General features: G+C 43.2%; 1 protein-coding gene across 1 annotated transcript in view; it reads right to left on the bottom strand.

Annotated features, from left to right (window-relative positions):
- The window catches only part of unc79 (unc-79 homolog, NALCN channel complex subunit), a gene marked incomplete at its 5' end in the record, with an annotated part of 43552 nt that overhangs the window by 7693 nt on the left and 17507 nt on the right, over window positions 1-18352 (bottom strand). The window contains 20 exons of the mRNA XM_080479870.1: window positions 161-263; window positions 704-889; window positions 1111-1212; window positions 2193-3494; window positions 3637-3786; window positions 3974-4136; window positions 4218-4400; window positions 5551-5840; window positions 6876-7058; window positions 7140-7341; window positions 8137-8318; window positions 10441-10598; window positions 10727-10875; window positions 10982-11061; window positions 12308-12449; window positions 13196-13423; window positions 14243-14458; window positions 14744-14884; window positions 16637-16760; window positions 16898-17088. Of these exons, the coding sequence (XP_080335996.1) occupies window positions 161-263; window positions 704-889; window positions 1111-1212; window positions 2193-3494; window positions 3637-3786; window positions 3974-4136; window positions 4218-4400; window positions 5551-5840; window positions 6876-7058; window positions 7140-7341; window positions 8137-8318; window positions 10441-10598; window positions 10727-10875; window positions 10982-11061; window positions 12308-12449; window positions 13196-13423; window positions 14243-14458; window positions 14744-14884; window positions 16637-16760; window positions 16898-17088 (4475 nt within the window). The remainder of the gene's footprint in view (window positions 1-160; window positions 264-703; window positions 890-1110; window positions 1213-2192; window positions 3495-3636; window positions 3787-3973; window positions 4137-4217; window positions 4401-5550; window positions 5841-6875; window positions 7059-7139; window positions 7342-8136; window positions 8319-10440; window positions 10599-10726; window positions 10876-10981; window positions 11062-12307; window positions 12450-13195; window positions 13424-14242; window positions 14459-14743; window positions 14885-16636; window positions 16761-16897; window positions 17089-18352) is intronic.

Genomic DNA, 18352 nt, shown 5'->3' with positions numbered 1-18352 from the left:
AGGTACAGGTGCAGGTGCAGGTGCAGGTGCAGTTGAAAGTACAGGTGCAGGTGCAGGTGCAGGTGCAGGTGCAGGTACAGGTACAGGTACAGGTGCAGGTGCAGGTGCAGGTGCAGTAGAAAGTAACTTTCCAGATGCAGGTGGTGAGTGAACCACTGACCTGTCAGACATGGTGGTCGGCTGCTCGTCAATAAACTCCTCGGGCGCGGGGACGAACATGCTGACGGTGCTCGGGGCCGAAAGCAGGCTGGTCTTTGTCGGACCTGCCGATCAGAAAAAAACTCGTCTGCTGTGCTTTGTTTTCTTTACGTTTGCTGAGTTGACAGGACGAGTCAGTCCTATCAGGTTGCAACTATTGAAAAGAGGAGCTACGAGGCGAATTGTTAATTCTCAAAAGTATATTATTCATCAATTGTCTTAGTTTCAGAGATGACTGAAGCAAATAAATCCATAGAAAATGTGAGAAAAGTCCGGAGGAGACGTTTGCATTCGAGGAGTAAAGCAGGTCTGCTTTGCCTGTATGACTGTGCGACATGTACAATTTAAGTAATACCACTTTTGGTGCATTGGGTGGCAGTAGTGAGTCAGTAGAGATCTCTTATCAAGGATGAACAGTCTGTATTTAAGCAATGTATATTTATTCGTAGATTCTTGTGTGTTCATTCACATTTATTTATCTGCAGAGATTTTGATGTCAGTTAACAGTGACGAAGAGGCTTCGTTTCTTTTAACGAAATAAAACGAAAGGAATTGTATTTGTAAAGAGACGAACCTGTCTCCCATGTGCAGATGTTGTGAGGTGCACTGGACTGATGCTCCAGCTGCCTCTTCATCAGCTGACTCATGGTCAACGCTCCGAGAGAGCCTCGCTTCACCTGCCGGTACTGAGCTGCAGGTCAGACACACAAAACAACAGCCTGGACTGACCTCAGCTCAACCAGGTGTGTGTGCTGCAACAACAAACGAGGAACTACACAGGAAGCACAACGGCAAGAGGTTTTTATACACTGATTTCAAACAAAATCCCTTCACGTGCAAAGAGAAAGATGTAGAAACTACATGTGCTACCATCAGTTCCCTCACAGAGAGATTTTAGCGTCTGAGCCCTACTTGATACTGAAGAGCGATGGCTCGTTTCAGGTACGGCGGCTTCGAGAGTCGGTGCCGAGGCAGATTCTCGTGGCTTTTCCAGAGTGGACATCACTTTGTGATCTGCGGTTTGGGCAAATCAAGTCATAAGACACTCAATCGTATGCCAGTATCTAACAAACAACAAAAATCCACGGTGCATCTACTAACAGGAGAAGAACACAGTGATGGTTTAACTATCAAGTTGTTGGGTTTAATACTTTATTATATACTCTCACGACTCAGAAATCCTTTCTTTTCTTTCTTGTTTGTGAAACATTTTGAGCTGTCTTTTATTTATATATGAAAGATGTTGCATGAATGAAGCGCATATCATTTTATTATCTAAGTATAAACTCTCTCCAACATTGCTGGTGAAATGGTATATAAAAGTAAAACCACACACAGAAATCACCCTGTAAAACTATACATGGAAATTCAAACAGTTCCAATTAGTGTTTTACATGTTTTTAGACTGATGTTGACACTGAAAATAGAAAACTAGATAAAATTCTACTGAAATGTGCAATACACTATAAAAGCAGCTCACAAATGATCAAAGTACAGTTTCTTAAAGTCTTGGTGTGCATAAACTTAATATATTACTGTTGAGTTCACATCTTTGTAGGTTTTCTGATCTGAAGTGAAGACAGTCTAAAGAACAACGTCTTAATTCAGAAACATATTAAATGCTCACATAGTTTCAATTCAACACAGATTAATTAGTTTTCTGCGTCTCTGCAGCAGTTTTCAGCAGGTACGACCCTCAAAAGAGCATTTTTAAGGAAACTACATAACATGAGCACAACAGACTGGTTGAAAGTTCCAACAATAAATAATAAGACATAATGCGAGACAAATAGGAAAAGATTACTTAAAAAAAAAAATCTAATCTGTCTCTCTATCTTGCTGAAAATGCAAATGAAACGAGGGCGTCTGGGGTCACCTCTTCTGGTTTTGTTCCAAACTGAATTAATTCCCACTTCCATAAATGTATTTGTGTTACTTGTTAAGGTACCAGACACCTATAAATGAAATATTGAGACGCTCTTCGTGATCCTTACCGGTTTCTGTGGCCTGCTCGCCTCCCAGTTTGTCCAGCGTTGTGAATGAGATGTCCAGATACTCCCTCTGGATGGCGCTAACGGCGATCTTCCTCTCTTTACGCTGCCGTGGGACGATCTGGATCTTGAACTCAGCTTCATCGTTGTCTTCTGAGTTTTCGGGTTTGAGGTCGCTGTCGGCCTCGTCGCCCATGTCGTCGCCCATGTCGTCGCCCATGTCGTCGTCCTCTTCGTCGTCTCCGTCCTCCTCCTCCTCGTCGTTGCTGTTGTTCTTGCTTTTCTCCGGCGAGGACAGAGGCTCCGCTTGGTCCTCCGGGATGTCCAGGAAGATGGTCCGGCCCGAGGGACTGGAGCTGGGTCCGGTCCCGGCCCTGCCTTCTTCGGCGGTGACCGACGTGTCGTCCAGTGATGAGTCGGGGACGTGCGGCGTCTTCCTGAGCAGGTCTCTCTTCTGCTTCAGGGTCATGAAGGATTCATGGCAGATGTTCTCCAGTCGTTCGGGGAGATCCAGGGAGATGCTGTGAGGGACGACGTCGGGCTTCTTCTCTCGTTCCGAGAGCCCCTCTCCTCCCAAGAGATCCGGGGTCTTTCTGTCACTGGAGCAGTCCTCCACGCTCACCTGAACCACAGGAGACAACCTCAAAGTGCTGCTGCTCGCAGGGGAAGCCGAGATCTTTGGGCTGCTGTTGAACCGAGAGCCCATGATGGTGTTGAGGTCGAATTCCTCGTCGCTCTCCACAATTCTCAGAGGAGGCAGCGCTTCGAACACCAAGGAGTCGCTGTCGGACATGGAGAGCAGGGAGTGTTTCTCAGGGATGGAGGTACAGTCGGAGGAGAGATCAATGAGGTCTTGATCTTCCTTCCCCTGCGCTGAGCTCACTGACGAGCTCTGATCGACTCTGTCCTCAAAGGTCTCCATGCAGCTGAGGCGAACCTCCGGGATGACAGGTTTGGACGTGTCAGACTGACCTCCTCTGGAGCCACGTCGGTCCACGGGATCGTTCCCCTCTACGCGCACCGAGGAGCCGTCTGAGGAGCATTTACCGTGTCGCCTGCTGCGGGACGTGCTGGACGACGGGGGCAGGACCACAGGGGGGGCCTGCAGGTCACAGCGATCGATGCAGGACTTCCGTCGATGCTCGTCCAGACTAAAGAGGATGGAGTCTGTGTTAGAAATGTCCAGGGACTTCTGCTTGTGCATGGCCTGGAGGCGTTTCTTCCTGGTGCTCTCCTCTCTCACACAGTGCAGGATGCTGTCCTGCAGGGCGCTCGCCTCGCGGTACTCTGACAGCTCGATCTCACCTGAGACACAGACAGAAACACACTTCATTGCAGTGGAAGCACCGAACAAGCCTCCTGCAGTCACACAGAGACACGCCGCTGAGAAAGAGTCAATCGATGTGCTGTAACATTGCACTTGACTGTGAAAGCCTCTGCTTCTTACTTTTCTTGGCATTCAGCTCCACCGGCTGGTACTTCACAGACTTGCTGCCACCGATCCTCTTCAGACGGGCAAAGAAGGTCTGTGACTCCTTGTTAGCAGCACCAGTCGGTGTGTCATGGACGTCTGACTCATCGAATACACTGTCCTCCTCTAACATGGAGCGAAAAATATGGAAACAAGCATCAACACTGCAGTTCTGCAGCAGGCAGTATAACAGGAGATATTATTATAAATATTAAAATAATGCAGCTGGAATTAGATTAAACCAGAGCAAAAAACTGATTATTCACTAGCTGCACATTATTCTTCATGTGCATTATAAAAATGTTTGCTCTACCTTTCTCTTTCTCACTGTAGCGGCTCATGTTGGAGTTGTCGCTGTACAGTGGTCCGGCTGTCGCATGGGGTCGACAGCTGTGGTACTGTGCATTAAGTGTGTTGATGGTGATGTGAATCAGATGGAGGACCACTTTACTGCCATCCATGTCTCTGTAGGGGTACTACAGGGAAATAAAAAAAAAAAAGAATAAGTAATAATGTAAATAAAATAACCTGCACTTTAAAACAATGATGGAAAGTACCTTGTAGAGGATAACCAGCAGAGCTTTGAGCCACATCTGTCGGATGTGTGGCTTCAGCGCCCACAGAGAGCACCGAGGTGGCTGCTGGAAGTAGTGCCTCAGCTGGGGGCATGTGCAGTACTTCAACACCTGGACCACCAGGGGGAGCAGCTGCTTCCCCAGGCCGATGTTGTAGTCCATCACCTGGAGGAAACAACAGGGACATTCTCAAATCTTAAACCAGAAAACCCCGAAAAGAAATGAAACACATGTGTTTATAAATACAAGTCAAGCAGAGCTGCCTGATCCGTATCCTATAACAAGCAATGATGGAGGCTTATACTTGAAGGTATAATACACAACATGCTGGTCCTTATGCACTATGTTGGTCTGTAGTGTAATCCGTGTTACACTCATGGCTGCCCAGTATAGTAGGTTATGAGATTTTCATTTGTTTTCTCGGCATTTACATTGAATCCATCCATCATTCACTTAATTCTACTTAATCCTGATACATCCTGAAAAGGTCGCCAGTCCATCAAAGAGAAAGAAAACCACACACACTCACATTCACACACTGACATTTTAGGGTCACCAATTATCCTCAGAGGCATGTTTTTGGACTGTGAGAGAAAACTGGAGTACCCGGAGGAATTCAATTGTAAAATGTGTGTTTTAATAAATAAATACGATTCCATTATAAATAAAAGAAAAAAAAGAGGAAACCGGGCATGTTGAGGGGAAAATACCCACTGAAATAGTGATGTGTGACACTAATGATGTCCTTTCTGGTCAAATACCAAATAAAACTAAAGCTGGTATTGTAAACACCAACACATTACTGATATTTTGAAGAAAACTTGGGCCATGATAGAATGAAAGAGTTTTTGTTTTTTTCCAAATTATAGTTAATAAACGGAAACCAAGGCAAACTGTATCGTTCTTGATACCAGCAGTAAACAGGGCAGTTATTTATCAACCATCAACTGAATACATAATAATAAAAAGAGGAAGCAGGTATGAGTTTATATTTGATTAAAAATAATTTAATAAAATCATCAAATGTATCCGCAATGTATTTGTCAATATTTTACCATGCGAACAGACATGTAAGTATCAGTATTTTAACCTGCACCAGGAACATTACTGCTCTGGTTTCTCCTCAAACTGCACCTTTACACAACAATGAAAGCCTATTAAAGTCTATAAGTCTCTTCCTGTTGCAAGAGCAAAAAGTGTTCTGACACCGGAAGGCTCTCAATCACATCAGTCTAAGCTGCTGAACAGGACAAGGGGACGAAGAAAAACACAAAATAAAACAAAAAACAATGAAAGCCTATTCTCCACCAGTTACCTGTGCGATGCCAGCGATGAAAGCGTTGAAACAGGTGGAGGTTCTCATCTTCTGCGGGGCGATCATGAAGCAGCCCTCCTGCTGGTCGTAGCCCAGCAGCACGTAGAGGTGACGCTTCACCGTGTTGAAGGCCTTGGCGCTGCCGATGTCGGCCTCGGCGCTGCTCTGGTCCTTGGCCATGAACTTCATGAGCACCATGATGAGCTGGTGAACCGTCTGGTGGTCGATGCCGGCGTCCTCGGGCAGCAGGTCCCTGATGACGGAGTCGTCCTCCGGGGACGGCGTCTGGCCTGCAAGAGGGGCTGGAGCGTCAGGGTTAGAGTGCGAGAGGAGGCATGCTGCAGACGGGGAGGCAGACAGGCAGAGGGAGTGGGGGTGGGGGGGTGCAGAGCAGAAGCAGGGATGCGGGTGGCAGCACAGAGGTGGGGGGGGGGGGGGGGTCAACACATCCTGATCTTCATCATGCATCACACATACGTTGCTCCAATGTACAGTATTTATGTATCTGGAACTGTAGTTTTCCTCCAACATGATGCGATTATAAAGAGAAACGCTGCGTATTTATAGTCTGGATTGTTGTTATTTACCTGGCAGGACTTTTTCTATCATATCTCCGAGTGTGGGGGCAGACTGTTCTTGCCTCGTAAGCCTTAGAGCTAAAAACCACATATGAAGAACACGATTTAGGAGAGTGTCCAGGGGAGGCAGCACACAACAAACAGTACGTGTAAGCTTCATGATCATCAGTCATGTGCACACACGACCACACATGCACCACATGGCCTCAAGACGGTTTAAAATCCGGCATTTTTAAGACATTTGGACCAAGCCCAAATATCCAAAACCCCAGTGTGTTTGAAGCCGTCACACGAAATATGTCCCACAGACTCAGTGCAAAGCCACAGATAAAATGAAAGACAGAGTGGGAAATTAAGCTCTTTTTTTTTTTTTCAGACATTTTGTTTTTAGTGGATTTTTAGAACAAATGAGTGTAAATAAAAATATTTGCAGGGAAACTATCTGATATTTTTTTCATTTATAATGTACTCAAAATAGGCAGACATGACTAAGAAATTAAAAAAAGGAAGAAATTAGCAAATAGCAATATAAACTATAAACAATGGGCATTAAGTTGCCATTAAGTGAATTTGCTGTGATGAAAAAAACAAAAAGAAAACCACTATTGGTCCATTGCTGGTCCCTGCTGGTGAGACTAAAACCGCATCAGACCAGCATGAAGTGCTGTCTGCAGACCAGCTGATGCATCTAATCACATCTCCAGATCTTGTTGCAATCAGACATCCAGACTGATCTCTGCTACTCACGGAGTCTGTTGCTTAATGACTCGGGGAGCGAGAAGGCCCGTTTGGACTCCGACTGGCCTCCCTTCACGCTGTCGCGCAGGGATCGGACGCTCTTCTGCTGATTCCTGGCGAAACGGGCCCGCCGGATCTTCCACATGGCCGCGTCGCTGAGGTTGGCCACGTTCGTTCGTACAGCTGTGATGGCTGTCAACAAGAAGATCGCAACGGTGAACCTGGAGCGTCGGCGCGGAGGTCAAACACTGAAGCGGCGGCGACCGTTCGTACTCGTGGGGAAAGGGAACTCCTTGTTGCAGTCCAGGTGGAGCTGAGCCTCCAGAGATAACGTTTCAAAGCGGTTGACGAAAAACTCCCAGCTCAGCGCCGGGATGTCCTGCTTCAGAAAGTGCAGCAGGAGGAGTTTGCTGAGGATGACGGGACGATCCCTCACCACTGTGTCAAACTGGAAGTCCAGACACAGACACAAACCCTGGGAACACACGCACACACACACACACACACACACACACACACACACACACACACACACAACTGAATTGTCAAATTAATCTGTATGAAATATTCACATTAAAGCACATCAGTCAAACAAATATTAAGGTGTGTATACAAATATACTTTCCCAAAGAAATGTAGCTATAAAGCAAGAATTTAATAGTACAATTAGGAGCTACAGTATCAAATTGCCAACTTGATCATTTGAAAAGTATCAGATTACATGGTCCACATTGTGGTGTAAAGAATTATGTGAGGTGAGTAAAATCACAGAAATGCACATAGAAGCATTCAGAAAGATGACCAAAGTAAATTAATGTGAGTATTTATTACATGGATGAACTTAAAAACTGCAAAATTACTTCAACGTGTAGTGTCATTATAATCTCAGTTGTCTCTGGAGATACTTTAATCTTTTTGTTACTTCACATTTTCAGAAAATATTAAAATGCTAAAATATGCATTCACTTCAGTGTTTATGGCATTAATCTGTCACCCAGTGGAAAAAGTAATGACACATCTTACTTAAATACAAATACTGTCACATTAGTTGAATTAAACTGAATCACAAGAGAAAGTATCTTTTAAAGATATTTAAGCAAAAGCACGAAAAGTATTATTAAGTTACTTAATTGTATTACAATAATAAAGTATGTATAAATGACACAATATCAAAGAAATATAGACATAAAGCAGGAATTGGCTTATTTCATAACAAGTGATTTACGTGCATGCGTGCATGCGTGTGTGTGTGTGTGTGCGTGCGCGTCACCTGCAGGGCCGGCCTCTTGATGGTGTCCAGCAGCAGGCGGGCCCTGGTGGCCACGGCCGGGTTGACGTCCTCCACGGAGGCGAGGAAGCAGCAGAAGGCGTGGGCCAGCGAGTACTTGAGCAGGTGGTTTTTAGTCACCGCGCCGATGTCCAGGAACCGGCACAGCACGGCCACCTTCTCCACTGGGAGGACGACAGGAGAATCAGCAGCAGCAGCAGCAGGAACACACACAACGAGAAGAAGAAGCAAATGAGCCGCCAGATGCCCCAATGTGATTATCGGGATTCAATAAGCGGCCGTGAGGTCAGAGATGAAGGTAAAGATGGAAAGTTAAAGTCTTCGCCTGCTGCTGTCTAGTGTCAACGTCTTCAACTGAGGATTGCACTGATGAGACGAAATGCATCGTTTTGTTTGTTGAAGTCGCAGCTAAAGTCAAGAGATTAACATACTACATATTAATACAGAGCTGATGGGGTTAGTATTGCCCCACCCCTCAGGCCTGGGGTACTTTCTTTGGTGGAGTTTGCATGTTTTACCTGCACGTGTCATTTCTCCACACAGTCCCAAAACGAGTCGAGTTGGTGTTTGTTGGTATAAAAAAGGATGTAGTCCTGGGTTATTGTGGTGACAGCAATGCATTCACATTGACTTTGTGAATAATATTGAATTGATAAATATTCTGGAACTACTGACGTCTGTTTGTATGAACGTACTGACAAATGAAAACACTGTTAATTCAATGACTGCATTATGTATCAGATGTGGGTTGATGCGATATTAGAAAAAAACGTATTGTTTCATTTATGAATGAAGTTTTTGGCAAAGATGCAAAAGTACTTGAAAGGTAGGAGTAAATAAAAAAGTTGGTACTTCTTTCCACTCGTGTTTGATCACGTAACCTCAGACTTGTATGTACTGACTTGTATCGAAGACAGATTCTGTGGTCCTTTCTACATTTGTTTGATTCGTTTAAATGTTTTTTTAATTTTCTTTTTCCATGTTTGAAGTAAAAATATCAATCAATCAATCAATCATATCATATCATAAAAAGCCAGACCATGAGAGTCATTTAATACCAGTGGAGCTGCCTGAGAAAAGTTTGGAGATTCCGTCTCAATGCATAGGTTTGTATTTTAAAGACGGTTATTTGTTGTGGTTAACATAATCAAGCAGTGTGGGTTATGTAGATTTGAGGGTGTGGCCATCATCCCTCATTCCGTCTTTTTTTCTTTCACTTGATAACCTTTGTATGCCGTGATCAATAAAGTTTATCTTCTACATCTGATGAAAACAGGATCCTTCCAGTAATTTGTTGGCTCTATTCATCATTACTCAGATTGAAATCCATAAATAGATGTTTTATTCTGAGATGCAGAAAAATCTCACCCACGGTGGGCTGATGTGTAATGCCTCTGACTGGACACTAGGTGTCAGTGTGTGAGAGCGTATGGGGCTGTAGTGTTGCTTCTGGTTATGTTGCTTGTTTCTCAACAATTTTAGCCTACAGTGGTACAGATCTGTGTCTCTGCAGGGCTAATCAAGTAAATGGAGTCATATAATAATTGCTGCTGGTCATTATATGTGCTTCAAGGTGTGACATTTCACAGTGAAAGAATAAATGTGCATTGATGTTCACATTTCCTGCAGAATTTCAATACTCAGTCAGCTACTTGAAACCCTTTTTTGTGTGTTTGGATGTTCATGTCCTGCCATGGATCCACTGTTTCCTCATCTCCTCCATACACGGAGTCAGACGACCCGTCCTCTGCATCTCTCTCAAGGTCACAGAGCTCCTCTCTGCCAATCACAATGCCGGAGGAACCTTATTAATCCCACACTTCCTCTTTGCAGCCTGTTTGAGCCACACGGTAACCATGGCAACACAGAGGGGAGATGTAGGCGGGCCGTGGTTTAGGAAGAATATTATATAAGCAGTTGGGGGCGCTCCCTATGTGAGCTTGTTCACTCGGAGCCTCCGCCAGGAAGATAATCATATGTGGAGCAACAAAGTGCTAATTAACATCCTGAATTCTAGATTCTATAAAAGATTACTATTACATGTTACATGTCTGAGTTTGACTGCAGCTTTAATGAAAATCCATCAATCAATCAATCAATCAATCACTCAAGCAGGTTTCACCTGGACAGGTCTACAGTCCATTACAGGTCACACACACATTCACAGCTTCAAATTCAAGTCCTTTGACTGCACGAATACTAAAAAATGGAAAAGCCCAAGAGCTCAGCTCCGAACTGGGACTCCCTAAATAATCAAATAAATAAAAGGAGTACTCTGCCTCTCACCAGCTTCAAAACGAATCTTCCAGTCTTTGCTGTTGAAGTTTGAGTTGATGAGGTTCCAGAAGATGTCTGCGCCGTGGGACAGGGACAGAGCATGGAGGAGCTGTGGCACGGCCAGCGAGGCCAGCTGGCAGAACTCCGACTTCAGCATGGACCACAGGCTGCGACACAAACACAACAATAGACACGCGCACGCACGCAACAAATCAACATATGCACGCTAATATTTCCATGAGGAGAGGCCTCCTTCTACTGCACGTCTCATGCGACAGATGCTGCCTGCACACACCTCGGGATGAGCATCTTCTCCTGGACGTAGGCCAGAAACTGGGGGTGATCCTTGCGGGCGAGGTACAAACACTCTCCGTGGAGACACAGGATCTTCAGACAGTTCAGCATGTTGAACAAGATGTCCGGCTCCTCGAACTTGGACATTTCCTGACGAGACAGAGGAGACGCGTGACTCACAGCACGTACACTCAAATAAATCACAAGGTATGTCTTTGTGTGCCTGCAGTCTCTTCGATATTCAGCGATTCCGTACCTGCAGGATGGTGTAAATCAGCTTCAGAGACACGGGGAGCTGCTGATACGAGAACTTCTTATCAGAGTTATTCTTCATGGCTGGAGGGAAGAAAACCGTTAATAACCATTCAGCACCAGTTGAGCAGGAATCCTCCGGGGGGCGCCAGAGAGATTCACAAAAGGCACAACTACACAAATAAAAAATGTAAAGCCATATGCAAAAACATTTTTTTTTTGATTTTTCCTTTTGATTATTTTGTGTAATAAGTATATTGAAAGGTTTAATAGTTAAAGACTAAGTACGAAAACTTACCAACTTACCAAAATATTTGAAACCATCTCACGAGTTACGATATTTATTGTTTAATGATCCAGTCAGCCAATAAAAATAGTGTTTGGCGAAAGCAGAGGTCTGGGTCTCTTTCGTCCCTTTCTATTGTCTCCTTAAGCTTTTAGATAATTTTATGTAAATAAACATGTTATCCTTTTTCATTTTAGTTTATTTGCTCACACAATTTTTCTAAAAGGCGTCTCATCTACGGACTAAAATAAAAGACTAAAAACTACATTTGAGAAACATGGTAAAAATGCTACTATGGCCCCCCAAAAATGGCTTAAACCATTTTAAAAACCCAACCTTTGGGGTCGGGCCCCCTTCATTGGAAATGGCTGGCTTAAACCATTAAAAAAAGGAAATATAAACAAAACACCTCAAAACAGCTAACAAAACCAACTGCAACAACTAATTTCGCTAAAATGGCTTAAAAACATGAAACTGGGCTACAAGAGGTGAAAATCTAATAAAATGTCTTAAGTTTTAAAATGTGGGTTGTTAAATGCAACTTAAGATTTTTAAACTGTTTATAGATTTTTATGATCGGAGTCATATTCAGTTAAAAAGTTAAACATGTTTTGTGCATTCGGATGAATTTCATTTGGAGGAAAATGGCAAAATGGTTCCTTCAGTCATAACAGACCCCGGGTCTATGGGTTAGGGAAGCGCGGTTGTCTTTGGAAGTTTGCCGGTTCAAATCTCACAGCCGACAGGCCTGCGGGTCACTGAAAAAGGTCCGTGCCCCGAACTAACTCCCTGCAATGCAGAAGCCCACTACCACTGGGTTAATCATGAATAGTATGGGTTAAATTCAGACTAACAATTTCCCCAAGGGGATCAATAAATTTAAAAACCAATCAAAGTTACAGCTTGATTTGACACAATACACGTAGGGTATAAGTGTTTGGGGGAACAGTCATATTTCTCAAGCAGCCGTTCTCAGATCCTATTTCATCTCAAGGCAGGTGAACTCGTATGACATGACGTTTCTCGTTCGGCGTTGATACACACAGGGGTTTTCCGGGGATTGGTTGCTGGGGTTGTCGGTCTGCGTGCCACTCGGGTTGTTGCCTTGCTCACTCCCAGTTTCTGTTCCCAGAGAGAAATCCAGCAGAGGTGAGAGCAGCGTTTCCTCTAAACTATCTGTAGGCTCCTGCAGGTGAAAAATAAATAAATAAAGCAGGTCATTGTACTCAAGTTTCTTTGTTTCACTGGGTGTTGGTGCAGGCAGATGTGGCAGGTAATCAGTCAGGTGATCTATGGGTGACTTTCATTCAGGTTTTATCAGGGTTTTTCAGGATGATATTTGAACAATTTTTTTCCAATAAATGAGAACATTACCTGATATTTACTATTGTGTGGATCTGAGTTGTTGAGAGTGCATAAACAGGATTTTCTCTCACATCCAGTAGAGTGGATAAGTGTGGGCTACTTATGAAGGAAAAATATATGATATTTTAACATTGTGCTATATAAATGGTGTCGTTTTGGTGCAAAAACCAAATTACAGAAAACTATCTAACTGTTTTCCAGTTGAGGCATGTGTTTCCTCTTTGAATTTTTCTTTGAATTTTTAAAAACATGCGATAATTACTTGACCTTTCTGTTTTATTTTTAAAAAGAATCTGAAACCCTGTCTACTGCACTGCTTCTCAGACCATCACAGTATGATGTTCAATGGTACTAGATAGCTATAAATGCTACATTACCTAAAACGGTGTGTTTCCCCAAGAACATATTTAAAGAAAAAACAAAAAAACTAGTTCCTCTTATCAAAACCAAGCCTGATGGACCCTCTGATGTGCCATACGTTTGATACCCCAGCATTCATTTTCCCGGCACCCCTGCCTAATGCACAGGCATCTTTACCATGAGGTGCAGATAAACTGCGTGTCTCACCACCAGACGTATCTCTTCCCGGGGGGTCAGCCTCTCCAGGAGCTCACAGCCCAGCTGGTAGCACAGGATGCTGGATTGGCATAGGCTACACTCCAGGGCTTTCTCATCCTTCTGGCAGGTGTGTGAGCCCCCCCACGGTGCCTGGAAGACGTTGTTGATGATGCCCACGATGTCCTTCCCCAGGCAGCTGTCTAGACCCAACATCACCCCGTCGTCCTGGAGCTCCATCTGGGACAGTGTTGGGGGGGGACCACATGAATGTAGGAGGAAACAGTAGTGTGACATGCAAATCTCAAGATCAAAATTCCACTGTGATTTCCTTAGTGTGTCACATCTACTAAAATAATGATTGGTGTTGAATGATTAAGAAAACTTCAATACATTTTAGACATTCGTACCCAAATTACTTCTATCATACGAGTCTTCTTGAGACCTCAGGTAGAATAAAAGAAAAATGTCATTACTCTGTCCTGTTTCTGAGGATGGCTGCATGGTGGAGAAGTGGTTAGCGCTCCTACCCCACAGTGAGAAAGTCACAGGTTCAAATGCCAGTCGGTATTTTCTGTGTGTATATGAACCCAGACCTGCTCATTGTGAGGCAAAAGCTCTAACCACTGGTCCACTGTGCAGTCTCCCTCATTACATGTGTTTTTTATATAAATGGCCATATTCAGAAATTCTTTATCTTTGTTTTTAATCTTTATTTATTTGTCCTTTAAATTTCTCACTGTTGCTCTTATTCATTTTTAGTTTAATTAGTGATAGTGTGTGTTTGGGAGTGAGAGTTTCTTCTATCTATCTATCTATCTATCTATCTATCTATCTATCTATCTATCTATGCCGTTTAAGCAGCATTATGCTGTAGAACTAAAGACCCATTGGTTGTTTAAGATGTTATGGAGAGCGGAACACACAGTTAGTATGTCACTGGGTGGAATCATGGCCGTTCTGTGTGGAGTTTGCATGTTCTCCCCGTGCGTCCTTGTGATTTTTCCAGAAACGGTGGCCTCAGATGTATGAACGGACAGACGGGTGTTGTCTCTCCACCTGCTTCAGGATGAGGTCAAACATGAGGATGAAGCAGCCCAGGTTCATGTCGTCGTCGTCACAGTCCAGGTCCAGGGCGCAGTGGCCAGTGGCGTGACCCAGGTTCTTAAAGGGGCTGCAGCGCAGCGGGCTGCGGAACGGGCTCCTGAAGGGGCTCGGGAAAGGGCTGAGGGTGTTGTGCTGGCCACGACGTCCTGGGTCCGACACCACGCTCACCTTTGAGACAAAAGTACATCACTTCAAATACGTATAAAACTCCTCAGACTATTAAAATTTCACATTTGCTGAGGCTGAACAATTTCTCTGATAAATCTTCATCACAGTCAAGTTCAATTAAGCCCTTTAAGCCAGCTATATTTAGACACTGGTGGTTACCATGGCAACATTCATTCAATCCCAATAGTGGAAAATAGCCTAGAAGAGCAGAAAAACATTAAATCCAGATTGCTCAGTACAGAATATATATTTCAATAATTTTTGTGACATCACAGCCCTCCTCACCCTGCGAGCCCCGGTGTTTCCAGTGAGATCTGAAGCGCGTGCCTTTCTCTGATTGGCCAGCTCCTTCAGAGAGTTGACTCCGTCGGAGAACATGCCGATCAGCAGCTGTAGAGGAACCACGATGTCCAGCTCCGACAGCACCTACCACCAGAAAGGAAACGCTGAACATCAACAGGTCCTGTCACAATACCTGCTGCATTGTGATACTTCCTGTCGGGAAATTAAGGAAAAGCTGTTTGACAAAAATGATTTGGCAAATAGTTATTGAAAAATCTAAATACTCAGTAAACACCCTCATTACACATGTGGCTCAATTCAGAAGGTAAATAAACTTTATTATTAATAGTATAACATATATTGACAAGAAACAATTTTTTTTGTATGCAGTTTCGATTTAGTTTAACTTCTTTTGCAGATTTTTTTACTACATTTCTTCCAATTACATTTCTATATTCCAAGTATTTAATATTGTCAATATTTAGGCTGAGACTGCATAGAATATTGCATTGAATATTCCTTACTTATATTCACTATTATGAATGTTTAATATCAAGGTCGAGGTGTTTTGTCCTGCTAAAAAAGTATTTTTTTTTATTAACTTCTATTAAGAGGGCAATTTTTTTTTATTGCAAAAACCTCTGTTTTGCTGGCACAGTGAATAGATCTCACAAGTAATATAAAAAGCTATATATAAAAATGGCCAAAAACACAAAACTTCTTTTTGTTTTATTCTCACTCAACCACTCTGACCTATGGCGTACCGCAAGGTTCCATTCTGGTTCCACTGTTGTTTTTGTTATGCATGTCCACTCTGTCAGCAATCTTTAAAAGACTTGTTCAACAATGACACAACAATAAATCTGTCAAACCCAACACTCACATCTACATTGATTCTTTACCACTCCCTTGTTTGGTTCATGTAAAAAAATTGCTCCCCCAGAACTTCCTCAATGTCAGTGAGCCAGAAATTAAAACATTGGAGCTTAGATGTGTTCTAACTCCATCACTCAATATCATGTGCCAGTGTTTTGGTCGCATTCAGCATTATAACAAACTGCATGCAAGAAATAGCCGCTGTTACAATTTGATAATCAAATTAAGTAAGTGTTTAAATCCTCTCTTTCATGAAATAATCTAGAGGAAGAAGTCACTCATGTATTTATTGGCTCAAGCTTGATCCAGGTTTTAAAATCTATTGTTTGTTTTTAATGAGAACGAGAGAACACCAGTTAAAGCCACTTTGCACTGAGTATTGATTTTAAAATGTTACAGTTCTAAGGTGCAGTGACTTGCTGTGGCGACCCCCCACCCCTACGCCCCCACCCCTACGCCCCCACCCTTTGTAACACGGAGCAGCTGAATAGACTCATTGTCATTGCTTGTGTACATATGTTTGAACTGCTCCACCCCTTCATCCCTTTTCTACTTGACCGTCAGTTGAAGCTATATATAAATAAATGTCAGTTGGCCCGACTTGACCTAGTTAAAGTGGTGATGTAGCAACAAAACTTAAATCAATCACCAATATTACAATTAACTACTGCATTCAGAAGTAAAACTAGAGCACCGCCTCACTCGCTGAACATGCTGAGGCCTATTTACTGAAGGTGAATTAATGCAGGTTCCCGATCACAGTTGTGACAGAAACCTTGAAATTGATCCATGTACACAAGGCAGCAAGCTGTGAGCGCATATGGGATGAAAGGCGCCATCCCTCCAACCTCCCTCAGCCTCATTCTGTGACCCAGATCCATATTCAGCAGGGCCACCGCCCAGACTCTCGCACTCTCTGACAACCTGTCCAATTCACACGCGCTGTGGACAGAACCGCAGGACCAGAACTGGACCCCAGGACTCAGGCACGTGTGTGTGTCTGTGTGTGTGTACACTCACATGCAGCCAGAGCAGAGCCTGCTCTTGAACAGACGCCGGGTATCCAGAGAACCTGCAGCTGATGAAGCCGAACATTTCCTCCATGGAGAAGGGCAGGGGGCACAGCTCAATATCAAACATCTTGCTGTAGGGAGAGAACACAACAGGAACAGCTTGATCTCTTTCCCCTGGTGGTGAGCTCATGCATGCACACTGACAACTAACAAATATCGTTTGGAGCATGATCACATTTGAGTTGGTTTGTTCTGCAGATGCAGGTACCTGAGCACCTCCCGGAACTCTTTCAGCTGGTTGTCAGGCACCTCGGTACGGATGGCCTCCAGCCACTCGGGCATGAAACACTCCCACAGTGGCTGGCTGATGACATTGTAAGGTATCAGACACAGGATCCGGTTCAGGCCCTCCTTCAGCTGGGTCACCGTGCTACATGACTTGTCCCAGTAACCTCCCACCTGGAGAGTGGATGACATCATGACCTGCTTTGAAATCTCTTTAAACATACTTCACCTTAGGCTGTTTCATGCTTAACTTTAGATGTTTAGAGATCCTGCTAAAGGAAGCACACATTTGCAGTAACAACAAAAGGAATCATAAACATTTTCAGACTTAAGCTGCTTTCAATATTTTGTGCAATTTTGCGCACATGCCCAGATAAACTGTATTAATGAAGGCAAATGTGCTAAATGCATTGCATGTAGTCTCTTGCATGTCTGTTAAGACTCAATCCTCAATGCATCCTGGTAGTAGATGAGCTTCCACATTAAATTGCACGCTCATGCATAGAGACTGTGCATTCAGTTTGTGTTTGTTTTGCAGGTGATCTACTGAGAATAACTCTATGAGAAACCTCATGACCTCAGGTCATTTTCACATGAGAACGATCTGCCGCAAATAGAACTAACTTGACGTTCATTTGCTTGCATTCACTATGGAATTGGACAATGCATGATTAAAAAAAAAAAAGAATATTATTGGTAAGAAAATAAAAAAGCTGAGGTAAAACATAGAAAATCTCTTAATATTTAGTCTGCGAATAAAAGTTGTGGGGCGGTCCAGCTGAGGAAATCGTATTTTCAAACAAATATTTTGGTAAATTTATAAATCACATTGTACATTAAACCATTAGTATAAGGTCATCCCACTATTTTGCTTAATCTAGAAGACATTCCCAATGGATAATAGTTCATGAGGGTTATTTTGTGTATCTGACAGATTGATGCTGACATAGTTTGTTGCTGAATAGTTTGCATGGGTTTCATTGGGGTTTTCTTTTTTTCGGGGGGGTCATTTTATTTAGTCAATTTCAGAAGGACTTCTAACTCTTGACTGAAAAGGGCTTTTAATTAGGCACAACTAAAATGGCTAAAATGAGGGGAAATTGTTAAAACCACAGGAAATGGAGGGAAAACTGCTAAAAAGAGCTTTTAAAATAATCTTAAAGTCACTCGGACTTCTAAAAGAAAACAGGTTTAAAAAAATGCAAAAACAGTTGCCAAAATAGTTGAAACAGCAAACATCTCAAAATTGTCTAAATAAATGTTGATAAAGAAGGGAAAAATTAAAATCAGGTACAAAAACAGCAGATGTGTTGACATGTTTACCATCCAAAATTGTAACGGAAACTTCACAAATGCAACATAAGACACAGTTTATGTTCATAATTCAAAACTACATATGAAACTGTGAGAGCTGTGTCAGTCTCATTTTAAAGCATAA

Source organism: Lipophrys pholis (assembly GCF_963383615.2).
Source record: "Lipophrys pholis genome assembly, chromosome: 14".
Lineage (NCBI taxonomy): Eukaryota > Metazoa > Chordata > Actinopteri > Blenniiformes > Blenniidae > Lipophrys > Lipophrys pholis.
This window is presented reverse-complemented; position numbering and strand designations above follow the sequence as displayed.